Source organism: Hyaena hyaena, unplaced genomic scaffold (genome assembly GCF_003009895.1).
Source record: "Hyaena hyaena isolate Hyena2069 unplaced genomic scaffold, ASM300989v1 scaffold_20, whole genome shotgun sequence".
Classification (NCBI taxonomy): Eukaryota; Metazoa; Chordata; class Mammalia; order Carnivora; family Hyaenidae; genus Hyaena; species Hyaena hyaena.
The window spans coordinates 4,854,463-4,873,723 of NW_024080652.1; the positions used below are offsets into that span (position 1 = coordinate 4,854,463).

Consider the following 19,261-nt stretch of genomic DNA (forward strand, 5'->3'; position numbering starts at 1 on the left):
ACCATTATTTTCCTTCTGTGACCGTGAGCTGACAGTGAGCTGGCCGCTGTGTGCGTGGCGCCTTCCGTGGACTGGACCAGACCCCTGAGCAGATGTAACGGATTAGCCGAGGTTCCCATCTGCTGACGGTCACTGCCATTTCTGCTTTTTCGTGCAGGCTCCGAATGCACTTGGAGCCCAGGGGGCCTGGGCAGCCTCTTTCTGGCTGAGCAGGAAGACATGGGCCTGGGCAGGATTTTGGTTCTTATGACTTGAGTGCTGGGAGAGGACACTTTCTGTCCAGTTTCACAGACTTCCACTTGGAGGATGCAGATGGATGTACAAAGGAGAAGTGCTCTGACCTTTCCGGAATGTGCACATTCTTGATTTCTTAAACTATTTCTGCAATGGTCAGAGGGCTGATAAATGGGTTTCAACATGTTTTCAAGATGTGTCCTCCTTTGGATGGCCCTGATCATTCAGCAGCCATAACAAACGCTGTTGCTTTCCCCCTATCTCTGACATGGCCAGCCCTGCAGTGGATCGTGGAGGCAGAATATATACAGACTATAGTCTCCGTCTGAAGGAGTTTCAAGGCTGCAAAGCCAATACACTGGAAACCGCAAACACTGTGAGAAAGTCTGGAAAGAGGGTAGGACATCAAAATTCAATTACAGAATTATTTGTGTAATTATTTGCCTAATGGCTGTAATCCTTCTAGGCCTTACGTCCCCTGAGGACAGGGACTGAATTGATCTTTTTCACCATCATCTTCCCAGCACCTGGGACAGTGCTTGGAATACTGCAGGTGCCTAAATACTTATTGTCTGACTGAGGGATTGCAATGGGGTCTCGGGTTTAACACTTGTCATCTTAGGGCCCTATCTGCTGCATGACATGTTTTCCTCACAAATTCGTTTATAAAGCTTTCAACTTCTGACCATAAAGTGAATGCCTAGCTTAGTGGGTAAGGAGGATACTTAATGTTCCTATATGTAGGGACAGCCTGCACGTGTGTAGATTAGATAAATGCTATCTTGGTAGGATTTAAAAGATATTGAAAAACAGCTCTCTCTCTTTTTTTTAACCTAATTTCCCATTAGATAGTAATTTCTTTGAGTAGTGAAGGTTTCTAAGTCTTCTTATTTCTCCCTTCAGGAACAGAAATGAGGGGCTCCTGGGTGGCTTAGTCATTTAAGCATCCAGCTCTTGGTTTCAGCTCAGATCATGATCTCATGGTCTGTGAGTTCGAGCCCCATGTTGGGCTCTGTGCTGCTAGTGTGGCGCCTGCTTGGGTTGTCTCTCTTTCTCCCCTCCCCTGTTTTCTCTCTCTCTCTCTCTCAAAAATAAATAAATAAACTTTAAAAAAAATAAAAAAGAAAGGAAATGACATCCTAAGCCTTTATTCCCCCAACATTTTTTCAGGCTTTGTCAAAATGGAGGCCCAGATTAAGCTGTGATGTAACATGCTGGTTATGAATAACGGGGCCATTCTTTATTCTGATGGAAGTGGTCTTAGATGGACATCAGGGAGCAATTTTCAGATTCAAACTTTGAGAGAAGCACCTTGGATCACACATGAAGAAACCTAAAGAATTTTAAAGGCTTTTGTAACTGATAGTATCTTTGAGTACAAAGCTCCATATATTACATTATCAAGTTCAAAGCGTGCTGTCATTTTTCTCAGTAACCATGCTGTTATCTTCAAGATAACCAAGCTGACAGGGACAAGATCAGGAAGCCACATCTGTGGGCTGGGACCCAAACCTGCATCCCCGGACACCCGGAAGTGCGCCCGTCACCGGAGAAGCACAGCAACGACGGACGGGCGTCTGATTCCCGAGGTTACTAGCAGATTGCACTCTGGAATCATCCCACAACCTTGAACGAAAAGGTGAAAACTTTCCATTTTGATAAATGACAGCGGAAGGATTCTGCCACTAAACGGGCCATTTGTAAATATAAAACCGTTGCTGGAAAATGACGTTAGAGATGAATTATCGCCTCCATTAGTGTTTCCTTTTCTTTAATGCAATTTGGTTCAAGCGAAATGAACAGAAAGGCTGGGGAGGGGCTGCATCCAATGCTTCAGGGGTTACTGGAAGCAAGACGTGGACGGAGAAAGGAGATCCAGAGATCTGGGGCAGGCCAGGCTGAAGCCTTCCGCCCAGGAGGCCTGCGCCTAGGACCTGGCTGTGCCCACGGGAAATTGAATTCAGAGCTCCTTCTGATTAATAAATCCAGGGCAGCTGGCAGCGCTCCAAGGCAGACTGGAGAGACACTGCGAGAGCATCTGAGGCCAGCCAGCCGGGCCAGCCCCCAGATGAGGGTGGGCCCTAGGTGTGCGGGCTTGGGGTTCGCGTCCGGCCTTGTGCTCTGCTAATTTTAAAGTGCGCTCGTCGCCAGCAAAGGAGCGCCTCCATTATGCATCAGAAAGCCGATTACTCGGAAATGCCGAGGGGCCCAAGGGCGAGGCCAGACTTTTGAATGTGTGCGTTTCTTGAGCTATTTTTCCCCTCCGGAGTGCACGTGCGAAGAGGAATCTCAGCGCCGGGGTCTGTAGAAGTGGCATCCCGCGCCTCGGACCCCACGCGCGTCCCCAGGCCGCGCGAAGGCGGGGGAGGGCGAGGCAGGGGTCGCCCCACTGCGGGCCCCTGAGGGTCGCGTCTCAGCCCCCGCCGGGTCGGCGCCGCGCGGTCCGGGCGGGGCCGGGCGCGTTCCCGCGGGCGGGGCCGCGCGTTCCCCGGCCCCGCCCACCACACCCGGGGGCGGGGCCTGCGCGTCACGTGACGGCGCGCCGAGCGGAGAGCGCCCCGCCCGGCCGGAGGAGGCCCGGGCCGCGACCCGGCGCGCGCGCTGCTGGAGCCGCCTGGCCGCACGCGCGCTCCGCACCCGCGGCGCCCACCGCCCGCGGCCCTTCGCCCGCGGCCCCCGGCTCGCCGGTAGCGGGAGCGGCCTCAACATGGACGAAGACGGCGGCGGCGGTGAGGGCGGCGGCGGTGAGTGTCGGAGGTGTGGCCGGCCCGGGCTGGCGGCCTGGGGCGGGGGTCGCGGACGCGCGGGACTGGAGCTGGGCGGCTGGTCCGGGGCCCGGGGTCTGGGGGTCCGGGCAGCGCTCGTGCCGGCCGGCGACAGACGAGGCCCGCGGCGCGCCGGCCCGGGGCCCAGCGGAGGGGGGCTAGCGGGGTCGCCGCCTGTCGCGAGCGAGGGTCCCGGGCGAGGCCGGGGTCGCCGGCGGCCAGGGTGGCCCGGAGGCTGGGGCAGGGCTCGAGGGTCGCCCTCCCGGGGCGGGGGACCTTGGGGGCGACCTTCCCCGCCTCTCGTCGCCAAGGGCGTCCACGCCCTCCGGAGCCCAACCTCAGGAGACTGACCCCCCTCCCCTTGGACGTCTCTTCTCAGGTGGTGGGAAGGGGGGTATATCCCCGGGAAATCGGGAGGGGAAAGTTCCGAATTGGGTATCCTTGGGGTCCAAGAGGGGCGGGTGGAGGAACAGGGTTGAAAACCGTGTGCCCGCGTGCCGGGCTTTAGGTCAGAAGTGGTCCGTGGGGAGGCTTCCACGAGGAGGGGGCAGCCAGAGCACACGCATTCTCTGACCTACGGGACGTTACCGGGTAAGCCCCCCAAGAAGCCGGGGCAGCCCGCGCTCAGGTGAGACTAGCAAGAACCGGGCTGTGTGCCCGACGCCCAGTTACCCCTTGCAGAAAGATTTGCAATTGTTGTGGATGACTTAGTGGCGTGCAAATTACTGTCGTGTCATGCTGCGAATTATGCCCGTAAAGCTGCATTTACGCGTGTGTATGGAGTGGGGTCGTTGGTTTGGAAAGCCGCGAGGTTACAGAATGTCCCTGTCTTGCAGGCACACTCGAAGTTGAGGTTCTCTCGACTTTTGCTAAAGATCTCCTTTATGCTGACAGACGGGATCTTCAGAACCCCTTATAATGGAGCGTTTTGAGGGGGGGAAAATCTTAATTACAGGCTGCTGGAGCAGCCGCCGCCGGTGAGAATCAGCAGTATCGAGCGCTTTCAGGTTGAAGTGCTTGGTTAATCAAGGTGCCTTCTAAGACTGTAAGTGCTGCCCCAGGGGGGAAAGGTTTGTGTCCCAAGAAGCGATGCGGCTGTGATTGTGGGAAGCTGGCAGGCTTGGTGGCATTTGGCGAATTCCGATCTCGTAGTTAAAGCTAGGGGTAGCTTTAACTGTGGCATCGAGTGGGTGTGTTGTTTTTGAAAGAAAGTGCTGTGGAAAGAAGGAGCCAGTTGCAAAGCCTCCTACAAGCCAAGCTGTCTGTCTGAAGAGTCTAAGGGGAGGGTTCTCCGTATATCCCCTGCCTGTCACAATTGGGGTAACTAACACAACAGGCATACAGCACTTTTTCCTTTTTAGAAAGTGGAGATAAACAGGCATCACGTTTAAGCATTTGACATCAGAGTCGAGGTAGCTAGCCAGCTTGGTGATTTTGTTTGAAAGGTGTTTCCGACTCTTGTGAATAAAGAAATGGAGCTGGCTGAAGGTAAAAGGAGATATGAAGATTAGAAAAGGAAGTCAGGGTGGCCCAGCAGTTTATAGATCTCGAGTACTGTATGTAGCAAAGTACTGTATGTTACTAAGTATCAAAAGTCTTAAAACTTTCTCTGGGCTGTTAATTTCAAGATTGTATTCCCGGGAGATTTTCAAAAATCTCATGCTCGAAAATGTGCGTTATACTATTAGTAATAGTAGAAAATCGGAACTAGCAATGCCCGATAGGAGGAAGGTGAAGTAAATTATGGGAAGTTTATTGATGAGATGTTACAGCTCTTAAAAGCAAGCAGTTGCTTTGTGTATCGTGGTGGAAACCATGTAAAAGCTGCTAAGAGTGTGGATACTTTATTTTCTTAGTTTTTCTGTTGTCGTTTCTGGAATGCTGTGTATTACTTTCAAATTTGAATTAAAGAAGAACCTTATAAAAAACGACTCTTCATTGGGAAAAGGGTGTGATTGTTTTTAATGTACCATTTAATCCACTTCACTAGAACAATCGACAATGACCAGTTGTTTGTCTACTAAAAGGCCCAGCAGCATGCAAGGTGACGGAAAACAACTTTTAACCTTTGCTGATAAGGCTTATTATCTGCTTTACATTATAGGAGACACTTAAAAATAAATTTGGCAATCTTACAATAAATATATTTTTGGATAAATGAAAGCAGTAGAGTTTTGAAATAAGAATCTTTATATAGCAATTGTGATGCACGTTTGATGTGCTTATATTTGACTATTTTTGGAGGTTTTGAAGTTAATATACCTCTTTAAAGTTCCTTACAGTTATCACTGCCATTTAGATTTAAAAAAATTCTTTGCTTTAAAACTCATGTTAAAAAAATATTTAAGGGGCACCTGGGTGGCCCAGTCGGCTAAACGTCCGACTTAAGCTCAGGTCATGATCTCACGGTTCATGGGTTCGAGCCCTGCGTCGGGCTCTTGTGCTGACAGCCAGCTCAGAGCCTGGAGCCTGTTTCAGATCGCTGTCTGTCTGTCTCTGTCTCTCTCTCTCTCTCAGAAATTAAAAAAAGTAACCTCTACACTGACATGAGGCTCGAACTCACAACCTCAAGATCAAGTCGCATGCTTTTCCGACTGAGTCAGTCAGGCGCTTCTGAAATTCACGTTTTTAAAAATAAAGTTCATCCCTCTGAAAGAGAATAATTTCTTTCCTAAAAAATTTTTAATTTTTTTTTTTTATTTCTGAGAGAGAGAGAGACAGTGTGAGTAGGGGAGGGTCAGAGAGAGAGGGAGACACAGACTCCGAAGCAGGCTCCAGGCTCTGAGCTAGCTGTCAGCACAGAGTCCGACGCGGGGCTCGAACCCACGAACTATGAGATCATGACCTGAGCCGAAGCCTGACGCCTAACCAACTGAGCTGCCCAGGCACCCCTGAAAGAGAATAATTTCAGTTGCCAGTCCTTTGCCAGCCACAGTAGAACATAACTTTTGTGTACATATTTTAAGTAGAGAACTTTGAACTGTACATGGGGAAGTCAGCCACAGCCTGTTTACAAGAGAGGGTAAATAATCTATGTAAATGGTAGTTACACTGGCACGAGAGATGATTTAAAAGCTCTTTTTTTTTTTTTCTGGCTAACGTGTTTGTAGGGCCAAAAGACTTTAAGAAAGAATTTACATTTTTGTGCAGAGTATTATTATGTGTTCTTTCCGTGTAAGATAAGGGGAGAGAATGGTGATCTGAATGGTTGGAGGGCAGTTCTAAGGAGGAACAGTTGGGGTGGGGGGCGGTTACAAGATTACAAGAACACATTGTTACTTATAATTTAGGCAGAGTACAGTTAAGGTATTTTTAATTCCTTTGGGGCTTTGTTGCCTTTCAGTTTTTCTAGAACAGTTCTTGAGTTTGCCTCTACTTGGCAGGTGACTGGCTAGTTTGGCTCCTTGCCACCATCTTAATGCTCAGTTTGGGAATGTGCCTGATTGATGTTCCCGAATGGACCATCTGTGGCAGATGAAGTGAATAACTTTGCCGGTTTTCCCCTCTCCACCCCCAGTCAGTGTAGATGAGGATTAAGCGCGTGCTTCATGTGAGAAGATGCTCTGCCTCGCTCATAATGAAATAAATACAGATTAAGACCAGGTTGAGAGCCCACCTTTCTCCTGTCAGCCAAGCAAGGACCCCCATGTTTGAAACCATCTGTTGGCGATAGGAGGGTAAATTAGTTACAGAGCCAGCCTGTGACCTGTTGGCTCAGATCCATTGCTTGCCCTTCCTCTGCCGAGGGATTCACCCCTGTAGGCAGCATTCCCCAGACCTTTGGGTGAGCTGGCTGGCTGCTAGGTTTGGCCTGCGGGAGCCGCTGTGGGTGGTGGGAGGGATGGATGGCTAGAAGAAGGGGAAACCAGGTCCCCCTCCTCCTGTGAGGCCTCAGACAGTCTCTGTGGCCATTGCCCTGTCTCCTTTTGGCTCCAGCCCCTGCCATTGACCGAGAGCCCCTGTGCTTTGGAGATCCTCCTGCATTTGGCCCGCCAGCTTAGAGGTCGCTTGCCGTTGCTGGTCGCTGGTTGTCTGACCATTTCCTGTGTGACTTCTCAGCGTTTCCATCATGCATGTCACCAACTTCTTGTATGAAATTCCCTCCACTTCACATCCTTAGAGGGCCTTCTTCTGTTTTTCTGGTTGGGTCCCGAGAGACACAGCATCGGGCAGCAGCAGCTTTTTAGGCAATTGCAAGTGCGTAAAGCCTTTGAACAAGCAGTAACTGTTCTAGGAATTTAATCTGCAGGTGTGTATGTATGCATGGTGGACATGCTATGGGCACACGAGTATTCGCTGTACTGTTTGTGGTAGAAGATGAGAAATAACCCAGGTGTCCACCCACAGGAGACTCAGCAGATAAATCTCATACCCAGATGGTGAATGAAGTTGTAAATTGATCTGGAAAGAGCTCCAAAATATCTTACTAAGTTACAAAAGCAAAGTGCAAGAAAATGTTCTTTGTAGGCTACCGTTTTTTTTTTCGTTCTCTTTCTTGCTTTCCTTTTTTTTTTTTTTTTTTTAAAAGGAAGTGCTTGTATATGTGTGAAAGTTCTCGGGAAGGCTAAATAAGGAACCAAGAATTAGGTTTACCTGTTTGGGGAGGGCGATGGGAACTGAGCAAGTGGGGAATGAAGGTGCAAAGGAGCCATCGCTCTGTGCCTTTTTATTTTTTTGAAATTCAAAAACGTTTATTTCTGCTTTTTCCAAAATTGGAAAACCATTTCACACAGAAAAATAGTATGCTGGTAAGAAAACATTCTTTTTGAGAGGGCTTTTTTTTTTTTTTTTTTTGAGAACGAGAGTGAAAGCAGGGGAGAGGAAGAGGGAGAGAGTGACTCTTAAGCAGTGTCCACAGTCAGCGCAGAGCTTGATGTGGGGATCTACCCAAGACCGTGAGAAAAATCACGATCTGAGCTGAAATCAAAAGTTGGATGCTTCACGAACTGAGCCAGTCAGGTGCCCCGAGAGCATTTTTATATACTGGAAAAAAAAAAAATTTAAATGTAAAAAGTTATAAAATACTTTACCTACATTTCCAGCCGAAGCGCATGAAATTACTGTTCTTTTGAATATTTAAGAGGTGACGTGATGGCCGTTTTCAAAGTATGCTTGGAGTGTGTTCTCTCCTTGGAACGTTCATTCAACAGATAGTGACAGCGCCTCTACCAAAATGCCAGGTCCTGTGCCTGGCACATGGTTAAGTAGGGGTGAATGAGGCAGGTGAATTCCCTGCCTTCCCAGAGCTTTTGTTTAGATGGGAGACAGACCGGAAAGGTAAACAGACACATAAAATAATTGCAGGTTATGCTGAGTGTGTTAAGGGAAATGGGGGGGGGGGGAGAGGGGGATGGGTAGGAGAATTTGGGAGGAAGTGCTCTCTGGGTCAGGTGCGGAGCTGGAAGGAGCAGCCTCAGAGGTAAGGAATTTACATTTTGTTCAAAGCACTCGAAGCCAGTGAAGGATTTTAAACAGGGCAATGACATTTGACTTCTGTTTCCAAGATTTTAGCTCATGTTTACATATCACTCTTGGCTGTGTGGTTGTGTCCTGCGTGCTTTATGCATCTTAACTTAACTCTTCGCGGTAACCCTATTACACACTTCACAGTATCACTATTTACAGAGGGAAACGGAAACCGGAGGCTTAGGGAAACTAACCAACTTGCATCAGATGTCACAGCTAGTAAGGGGTGGGGCAGAGATTTGAATGGGGGGTATTCCACCCCCAGAAGCCACATGCTTCACTGTTGTACCCCCTGCCCTTCTAAGGAGAGTTTTCCTGGCCACCGAGTGGAGAATGGATTGGAGAACGGGAGGCTGTCCCCCTGGGGTGGACACCACCGCAGGGCAGGAGCTCGGCAGGTGTTCAAGGGAGAGTCGCAGGGACATGTGGGATTGGGCAGCGAGGCAGAAGTAAAGGGACAGGGGTCTAGAAAGACACAGAAGGTACAGGAAAGAAACAGTGAAGCACTCATGTAGCCATTGCTCAGAATGAACAGAATAGCTGTTAATGTTCTGTGACGTTGTTTTAGGTCTTTTGTAAGAAAAAAATAATTCCAGCTTTACAGGTGAGTCTCCATCTCTGCCTATGGCAACATTGTTCTTTTTGGTTTGTTAGGTTTTGGTGCCCTTCTCCGCTGATTTTGCCTTAGCCCTTTGATGCTCTCCCTGCTGTCTTGGCCCACAGCGATCCCTTGAAAACAGATCCTGCCACACCCTCTCTGAATCTGTCTCTGTACAGTGGTCATGCTAGAACGCTCACTCGATAGACCTTGCCGTGGCCCACAGGGCCTATCAGTGTAGGGTCCCTGTGTTCCTGTCCAGGGGGCTGCAGGGTTTTTCTGTAAGAGGGCCAGGTAGTAAATGTTTTTGACTTCGTTTGCCACATATACTCACAAATTCTTTGTTTTTTTTTTTTTTTTTTTTTTTTTTTTTNTTTTTCTGTAAGAGGGCCAGGTAGTAAATGTTTTTGACTTCGTTTGCCACATATACTCACAAATTCTTTGTTTTTTTTTTAAAAAAAATCTAATGTTTGCTTATTTTTGTGGGGGGGAGACAGAGTGCGAGCAGGGGAGGGGCAGAGAGAGAGAGGGAGACACAGAATGTGAAGCAGGCTCCAGGCTCTGAGCTGTTAGCACAGAGCCCGATGTGGGACCCGAACCCATGAACCGTGAGATCATGACCTGAGCCGAAGTTGGATGCTCAGCCAACTGAGCCAGCAAGGCCCCCTCCCCCAACTTTTTAAAAATAACCCTTTAAAACCATAAAAAAAATTCTTTCCTTGGGGGCTGTCCTTGGCTCCTGCTCTCATCCCTTGCTGTCTCTTTGACATTCCTACCACTCTTGTTACCATGCTGGTCTCCTTGCTCTTGCATGAACGTGCCAGGCACAAACTGCCTCGGTGCCTTTGCACTTGCTGTTCCCATAGTGGTTTTCCCTGAGGTCTCTACTTCCTGCTTTCTGGCTTCATCCAAGTTCCTTTTTCTTTCTTTGTAAGTTTATTTTTGGAGTGCGGGGGAGAGAATCCCAAGCAAGAGCTCCATGCCATCAGTATGAAGCCAGACTCAGGGCTCAAACTCACGAACTGTCAGATCATGACCTCAGCCAAAATCAAGAGTCAGATGCTCAACTGACTGAGCCACCCAGGCGCCCCTTCATCCAGGTTTCTGTCTTCATGTCTCCCTGCTGCAGAGGCCTTCTTTCACCAGCCTGTCTGAAATAGCCCCCCATCGTTACCCTTTCCTGGCTTCTTAACACCTACCATCCTGTACCTATTCCATATTTGTACACTGCTTCTTCTCTCTTGGACTCTAAGTTCCATGAGAGCAGGAATATCATCTACCTTCACTGGCAACCATACTCCAAGACCTGAATCACAGTACACAGGCCTTCAGCGAGTATCACTTGTTACGTGATTCCTGGTCCTCCTCCCCTCCTCCCTTGTGGATTTCCTAAGGGCAGGTGTGAATTAGCTGTGGGTCCTGTGGTGTGGTTTTTCCTACTTCAGTATATATGTGTGTCCATAAACAAGGTAAAGATCTCTTCTTGGTTTAAAAAAACTATGAAAATGGTATCCTATCGTCTGGAATGTTCTGCAGCTTATGCTTGAGAGTATCCATGTTGTTATATGTAGACCCTGTTTATTTCATGGAACTGGCATAACATTTATCCTGTCCTCCGTTGGACTTTTATGTTGATTTTACATTGTTGTTGTAAACCATACACAGGTGAACTCCTGGGCTCGTCTCCTTTTCCAGGCTTGGGGGAGGCTTTTTTAGAGCACAGCTCCAGATTGTGCACCCTGGAGTCAGCTTTCTTTTGGTTTCCTTACCTGCTGACAGATTGCTTTCTCACTGGGGGCATTCTCCCCCACTTTGGGCATTTACCAGACTTTTATTTTATTTATTTATTTATTTTTTCTTACAAATAGTTTATTGTCAAGTTGGTACATTTACCAGACTTTTAAACGTTGCCTGTCTCCTGTGCAAGAAATGATGCGTTGCTTTACTAGTGATGAGATGCACCTTGGAGAACCAGATGGATGTGCCGACAGCTGGGAGGTCAGAGGTGCAGGAAGCAGAGAGGACTTCTGGATTCTGGCTTGCGTGACAGGGTGGCGCTGGTGCTGGTGGTGCTGCCACAGAGAACGGGGAGGTCCGGGGAGGCAGGGTGAGGAGAAAGCCATTTGGAGGGTTCTTTTTTTTTTTTTTTTGTCAAAAATGTCATTACTTTGCCCTGACCTTGGAAGGATAGTTTCACCGGCTTTACAGTTATATGTTAGCAAGTTAATTTCTTGGCAGTGTTTTGACCTGTCATTTCATTGTCCCTGGCTTTCATTGATTCTGTTGAGAAATCAGCTATTACCTGTCTTGTTCTTTTGAAGGTAGTCCCTCCTGCATCCTGCTTTGGCTGCTTTTAAGCTTCTTCTCTTTGCCTTTCATTTTCAGCTGTTCCTGTGCTGTGTCCAGATGTGGTTTTCCTGAAATCTGACCTTGTTGGGGTTAGTGTTGGCGGTGGCGTGACCAGGCTTAATGTTACCTTAGGTTTGGAGAACGGGTGCTCATTATCTCTCCATTCATTCCGTTGGCTGCATTCCCCATCTCTCCTTCCGGGACTCCACCTTTTCGTCATGGCCTGTGTGACTCTCCGACTCTTTTCTGTGTTCTTCGTCTGCGTGATGGGTCTGTGGTTCACCCCGTGTCTTTTCGTCTGACCTGTATTCCAAAGTACTGATAATCCTTTCCTCATGTCCAACCTGCATCGAAGCCTGTGTCTTGAGTTCACAGTTTTCTTTCAGTGACTGCCTTCTTCAATTTTCTTGATTCTTTTCTTAGATTCCAATTTTCTGCCAAAAATTCTCATCTTGTAAACTAATTTCTTTGCTATGTGAACCCCAGTTACTGTAACATCCCTGTCTGGTAGCTTGTGGGTGTACTCTCTTGCCTGTTCTAGCCTGGGTTTTCAGTCATGGGGTCTTGTCTAGACATACCTGGTAATTGTAGACCACGTGTATGAAAACTTGTAGTGATACTTTGGAGACTCTGGCAGTTTCCCTCAAGGGAGGCTTCTGACAGGTGGTTAAGGTAGGGAAGTAACACTTGAGAATCGTGAGGAGTACTCTGCTTCTGCTTTGCCCCCCTCCTGGGGTAGCTCTTTGGTGGTCCCAGCCGAAAGCCTGGGCTCTTTCCTGGGCTCCTCTGCCTGGCAGCCCCTGAGCTCTCCCCTCCCTTCCCATCCCTGAGGACTGCTGGAGCCTCTGCCGGCCCACTCCGTCTCTACCACTGGCTTCTGCTTAGCTTTTTGGCCTCTCAGCTTCTGCATGAATTGGCAAACCTCTCCAGGAGAAAAGTGGCTCAGATGTTAGGCTCACCTCCCTGCACTTGCCTCTGGGATCCTGGCCTCTGGAATCCTCTGTTATTTGGTAGCTGTCCGATACCTTCACACAGTTGTTTCTTATAATTTGTTCAGCTCTGTCCGTTGTTCTTGGCAGATGGGTTGGTCTGTTACAAACGAGTCAGCTCTGACTGGAAGCATCGTCTCAGGAGGTCAGTTTGGGCATTAAAATTGGACTCGGCAGCGAGAAGTCCCGGTGGAGACAGCAGCAAGGCGGGCGGCCATGGGGGTCTGCTGCTTGGAGGGCCTGGCGGGTGGGCGGTTAGCCTTGCGAAGACTTTGGTGCGCTTCATTCATGGGACTGGATGAATCAGATCACTCGGGGGAGGGGGGGGAGCTGACTGGAGGAAGTCCCACAACTGGGGACAGTCCAGGAAAGGAGACCCAGAGAGGGAGGCCAGTAGCATGGGGGACCCTTGGAGGTTGTGGGGAATTGCAGGAGGAGACAGGCGAGCCGAGTTGTCAGAAGTGAGAGTGGTCAGCTGCACTGAATGCCCTGAGAGGCACGCTTAAATGAGGATGGAGAAGTGTCCCCTGGACTGGGGGACAGGCGAGGGATCAGGAAGGATGTTTGCTTGCTTTAGGAAGAGCCTGCGCCACACCCACACCTGCGGTTTGCCCTGGAATGAGAGTGGGTGGCCGGAGGGGTGGGGCTTGGTGAGGGAGAGGTGTGCCCCAAAACTTTTCTTTAGTAAGTCATTTTGATGGAGGACCCACAGCAATTTGTACCAGGTGAGCTAACAGTAAAGTTGGCACAGTTACACTCTTAGAAGAACTTTGGGAGAGACAGAGACACATTAGCTTTGACAGCGATATTGGCAGATCCTTGAGGAAGCAGGTTTATCAATCTGTGAGATGGGACTACTGAAGCTTGGAAAGATAGGATTTATCAAAGTCTCCAAGAAACACACGAGAACAATAGTACTGCTCTGCAGTTATAGGAGAATAGCAGGTCACTTTGAGGAGAGGAGAAAGTACATGATCCTCCATCCTGATTTTTGAAGTTAATCAGACTTCTCAACAGGCTCCCCACTTGACTTGGTAGAACAGACACCAGGCTCTGTAGGGTTTGATAACTTGGTTGCAGTTTGGCACGTGTTTATTTTGAATAAATCTACCTTACAGCGTTAGGTAAATATTAGACCCACCTGGGTCATAATAGTTGTCCACGAAGAGTTGGTGATTTGCTTTCACAGAGCAAATTCACTCTTTCAGCTGACTGAGTTTTCAGCAAGTCATGAGGAATTCTGTTCAAATTGTGGAAAATAAGTTCCGGTCCTAAACTCTCAGCAGGGTTATTTTTAATTATTGTGCCCTTCTTTTTGAACAACTGATTTCTCTAATAAATAAAAGCAGTTTGCTGTAAAAGTGGACATTTTAATAATGATTGAAAAGTATTTGCCAATATCTAGGTAATTAGTGATATTTCCCCCCCCTGTTTTCATCCAGATGTTTGGCAGCGTGTAGACGCTGTCTTCCTGCAGTTTTCTAATTCACTTTCATGGGAACATATAATATTCTCCGTTTATTTTGGACACCAGAGTTTCCTTTTTTTGTGGACAGATACATATGAAACACATGGTCTTTGAGTGGAGTTTGTGGTCCTCTGAGAATTCTCTGAAGGAGGAAATGGGTTGACCTACTGGTTGCTATGAAGTAAAAACAATCTTGTTTTCATTTTTCAGTGAACATCTGGGTTGCATTTATTACTTTACATTCTCAAGGTTCTTTAAAACCACAATTTGATAATAGGAGGGTTCATTAAAGCTGTGACTATTTAGCTATTTCTGTAATTGATTTAAGTGTTAGGGTGGCTGATAGGTTTAAAACAGGAAAAAAAGTAGATATTTCTTTTCTTTAAAATGGAACTTTCAAGTAACAACCCTTGATTTTAAACCATAAAATAGGATCTAGATATTTTGAGGGGCAGGGGATCAACGGGCTCATTTCTCTGTGGCCCATTGCTGCTCAGTTGGTAGCTGTCGGTGTGACGGTACTTGACTGCGTGATACTGTTGATACCCTATCAGGGATCCATCCTCCCTTTCTTCCTCGTAAGGAGCCCTGATCTGTTCCGATGTCAACTTCTAGGGAAGACGACCTTGTCACCACAAGGGAGTGGAGCTTAAACGCTATAAACCAGAGAAGGAAACCTCTTTCTCCTTTTCATTGACTGGAGGAGGGGAGTGTAAGCCAAGCCTGACCAGTGAGCTGCGAAGGGCAGTTGGTGGGAGAACTTCTTAGAAAGGTTTCTTCTTTCTTGGAAAAAGAAGGAAGAAATGGTTCTTTGTCTTTGAATGGACTTTGTTGGCCTGGTTGAGTAGCCAGCTTCCATTCGTGATGTCCCTCGTGTCAGTCCCCATGCCAAGGGTGACCAGCTGGCTCCTTGAGGATGTGGTTGAGTTGCTGAGTGTCACCCCCCCCCCCCAAGAGCCTCCCTGTGTCCATGCTTCCTGTCATGCGGGACGATAAATGCCCTTCTTGTTTACATGGCCGAGAAGTGTTCTGTAAGGAGTACGGGTGTCTCCCCAGCTCCTGGCCGTGGCAGCAGCTCTCATCGCCTGCCAGGACCTGCGTCCCCCCCCCCCCCCGCCCCGCCCCAGTGCGCAGAGGAACCCTCTCCTCCTCCGTGGGTATTCATCAAGCGTATGTGTTTATCACTTGAAGAACTTAGCTAGGTTACGTTTTCTTTTTGAGATTGATAAGTTCTCCTACTTTTTTTTTTTTTAAATGTTTTATTTATTTCTAGGGGAGAGAGAGAGAGAGAGAGAGAGACAGCGCGAGCAGGGGAGGGTCAGAGAGAGAGGGAGTCACAGACTGAAATAGGCTCCAGGCTCTGAGCTGGCAGTCAGCACAGAGCCCGACGTGGGGCTCGAACCCACGAACCGCGAGATCATGACCCAAGCGAAAGTCAGACGCCCAACCGACTAAGCCACCCAGGCGCCCCTAGTTCTCCTACTTTTAAGAAAACAAAATGTATCTTCACGTGCTTACGAATCCGTTAATCGTGGCATGTGGCGCTTCCTTAAGATAACATTTTAACGCAGACATTTTTAAACGTGCTGCAATTCAAAGTGGCAGACGTTGGCCACTTACTATTCCATTAGAAGACAGGACTTCCTTTTAGTTCTTAGCAGAGAGGAAATAAAATGATCAAGAATGTCCTTTTCCAAGTTTTAGTAATTAAATTAAAATTTTTTTGAATCGAGACAGACAAATGAATTCATTTTTGTTTGTGTAGGAGTATGGGAAACTTGGAGGATTTCAGTGACTTTGAAGCATTTGGCCTGTTCACACGGTGAGGCTGTCCTTCCCAAGTGTGGGAAGGACAAGGGCTCTCGGACATGTCAGTCTGTGACCGCGCCCCTGAGGGCATGGAGCATCCTGAGGAGAAAATGGTGCCTTTCACGGCATGTGTTGGGGGGATCTTAAGCCTCGTAAAATCCTTAATCTTGTAAACGGTGGCCTGCTCCCGGGGACCGCAGAGTGCCTGGTGGATCCCCAAAGTAACATGTTACCAAATTCGCTTTTTTATTTAAAATAGTGGCTAGGCTCTCCGCTAGGCAAAAGGTTACTGTGGCATTTTTTTTTTATTTTTACGGAAGAAAGTCAGCTGCCTCCTTCCTGTGGTCACCTTAGTCTCTGAGGGCTTCAACGATTCCTCTCTGTAGACCTTCTCCTGGTGGCGAGGAGCACAGTCCGGTGCGTGTCCCACGCTCGTTCGGCACCCCCGTGCTCGTTCTGCCTCGCAGATGCCCAGTCATTTGGCTGGACATGCAGAACATGACTAATTTTTTTTTTTTTTTAATCTGGAAAGAACATAAGCTGAGCTATTTCCCCTGGGTTCTGCTGCTGTTAGTGCTTAGACATTTGGCTTCAGGATTTAAGTCTCTCCTACCTCCCGCACTGCCTCCACCCTTTTTCCTCTACCAAGGAGGAGCCTGGGGCCTTCTCGTTTCATCTTCCCATCAAGTGATATGATCCTGGCGAAGAACAGACTTTCCTGCACGTCCAGATCATAAAGACTGTCTATTTCAGCAGTGTTCAAGGCTGCTTCCGCATTAGAAACTTCATCTCCCTCTTCCATTTTATCTGTGAAGGTTTGGGGCAGGGGGAAAGCAGTCTCACTCTTGAGGGAGAAGCCGACTTTGCTAGTCTTCCCAGCCGCCTGCAGGTGTGATGCAGGCCTGACCGGGAGTTGCGCGGCGTGGAGTCGTGAGCGAGCCCGTGGTTCAGCCTGTGGCCTCCGTGTTCTCTTGGGGGGACCATCTTAGGAGTTCTCTGATCACATGAGCTTGGCTTCCACAGTTTTATCTTGGTTTCCACAGTCAAGAAACATAGATTGTTGACCAGGAATCTGAGGAACAGATTTGACGGGAGAGCCATTTCCTTAAAGAGTTGTGAATGACAGTCAAGGCTATTTCAGCTTTGACCTGTTCAAGAGGGTAATGGCCAAACCTGGGTGGTACTACTAACCTGAACATTTTCCCCAGCTGCTGGAGAGGGGAGCCTGGCTTTTACTATAAACCCTTAATTTTAGAAGACTATGCATGTTTTACTGAAGCTTTTTTTCTGCTAATGCGCATCCCTCCTTCCCTCCGTACAGAGGCCGTTGCTTTCCACCTACTGGAATCTAGAAGCCTGGGATCTTCCCTGTGCCCGGCAGCCTCCCTTGTTCTCGGCCTCCCTTGTTCTCAGCCTCGCTTCCTTGTGGCTGACTTCGCTGGGATGCATTGTTCAGCCGTTGCTCTGCAGATAATCTCGGTCCAGTGGGACTGGAAGGCCTCCTTTTTCTTGTGGTCTGATTAACTCAGGGAATTAAGATCGCAGAATTTCTGCCCATTTGCTCTGTCAGCTCAGCCACTGAAGGATGTTTCAGGACAGAAAATAGCCAGCTGTGTGTGATGTTAATGGTTGGGTCTGAGAATTTGTGTCTCTGCTTTGTGTACACTTTCAGAAGTTTGTTTAACCAGTAGAACTGATTGTTGTTGACATATTTTTTAAGTAAATACATGCAGCTCCAGGACTTCCAGCCTCGAGTCTGTGTGTATAATCTCCTTAAGCGTCAACCTTCCTTCCCATATGTGAAACTGACGTGGCAAAAAAAACCTAGTGAAATTATTTAGTGAAGAATCTGTTAAAAATCCCTAACAGGGGCGCCTGGGTGGCTTAGTCGGTTAAGCGTCCGACTTTCGCTTGGGTCATGATCTCACGGTTCGTGGGTTCGAGCCCCGCGTCGGGCTCCGTGCTGACTGCCAGCTCAGAGCCTGGAGCCTGTTTCAGAGTCTGTGACTCCCTCTCTCTCTGACCCTCCCCTGCTCACGCTGTCTCTCTCTCTCTCTCTCTCCTAGAAATAAAAAAAACAAAACAAAACAAAAAAAAACATTAAAAAAAAAATCCCTAACAGTTGGCAGGCATTTAAGACGTGGTCGTCAACACAGGAAGCCCCCTGCCCGCATTTATGTACTGAGCAGAATGAAACCGGAAGAGCTGCTGTATTCGTGTTTAGGAATAACCGGTAACTGGCAATGTGGTAATTGTATCTTTCCTCCTCCAACTTTGTATTTTGAAAAATTTCAAATTTACAGAAAAGTTGAACAAATACCCCTATATCTGTCACCTTAATTCATTAGTTGCTAAGATTTTGCCGCATTTGCTTTATCTCTAATACAAACTACAGGGTTTTGAGGGGGGACAGGGGGAGGGGTGGATCACTTGAAAGTAAGTTACATACATCGTGATACTGAATCCCTAAATACCTGAGTCTTGATCTCCTAAGGACACTCTCCACGGCCCTGCCGTACCACAGAGAACCAGTAGGAATTCTGTAGTATCCTTACACACACAGTCCAAATTCTGCTTTCCCCAAAACGTTTCATAGCTATTTTTCTTAACCTGTCTAGCCTCTAGTCAGGGTTCACTCCTTGCGTTTACTTACATCTCCTCAATCTCTTCTCTTCTTTCTTTTTTCTTTTCTTTTCCTTTCCTTCCTTCCTTCCTTCCTTCCTTCCTTCCTTCCTTCCTTCCTTCCTTCCTTCCTTTCTTTCTCTCTCTCTCTCTCTCTCTCTTTCTTTCTTTCTTTCTTTCGCGAGAACAAGGGAGAGTGGCAGAGGGAAAGGGCAAGAGAGAGAATGAGTCCTAAGCAGGCTCTACGCTCAGCACGGTGCCCATTGTGGGGCTCAGTCCCACAACCCTGAGATCATGACCTCAAATCAAAAGTCTGATGTGGAAATCAAAAGTCTGACACTCAACAGACTGAACCACCCAGGCACCTCATGTTTCCTCAGTCTTTAAAACAGTTTTTCTGGGGAGGATGGTGACTTTTTTGAAGTGTTCATACAAGTTTCCTCATATCATTTGCATCCTATAATCCAGGTTACCTGTATAAGCAGAAGAGAGAGGTGTTTTGGTTTCTTTAATGTCATTTTTATAAATACGTTAAAGTCGTCTATTTGCTTCAAGGTCAAAGTCACATTCATTTTTCTTGTTCTTTGGTAAATGTGGATTAGATTGGTAACCAAAAAGAGTTACTAAGTGGCTCAGATGTCAATGGAATATGTGCGTGGGTGAACTTGGAACAAACATACACAGTGGTTTGTTAGACCTACCCTCATATGGAGGTGATTAAGAATTTTATTTTAATATGTGGCCATGGCTTTATAAAGAAACAAGCTTCAGAATTGGAAAATTTAGTAAGACAAACTTTATTTACATAATACAAAAGAGAAGCTTTTGCTGCCAGGCCCTTGGATGAAGAACAAACTTGAAATCTCTTAGGAATGAGTCCCCCCTCCTTCCCCCTTTCCCCCACTTTACTCTTTTCTCTTCGCCCTTCCTCCTTCCCCCTCCCCCCTCCCCCTCCCCCTCC

The 19,261-nt window shown here is 47.8% G+C and overlaps 1 protein-coding gene across 2 annotated transcripts in view; it reads left to right on the forward strand.

The window, feature by feature from the left end:
- Window positions 1–2,852: 2,852 nt before the first annotated feature.
- The window catches only part of CYTH3 (cytohesin 3), a 97,998-nt gene continuing 81,589 nt past the window's right edge, over window positions 2,853–19,261 (forward strand). For both annotated transcript variants that reach the window (XM_039226044.1, XM_039226047.1), the window contains exon 1: window positions 2,853–2,978. In XM_039226044.1, the coding sequence (XP_039081975.1) occupies window positions 2,942–2,978 (37 nt within the window). In that variant the 5' untranslated portion in view covers window positions 2,853–2,941. The remainder of the gene's footprint in view (window positions 2,979–19,261) is intronic.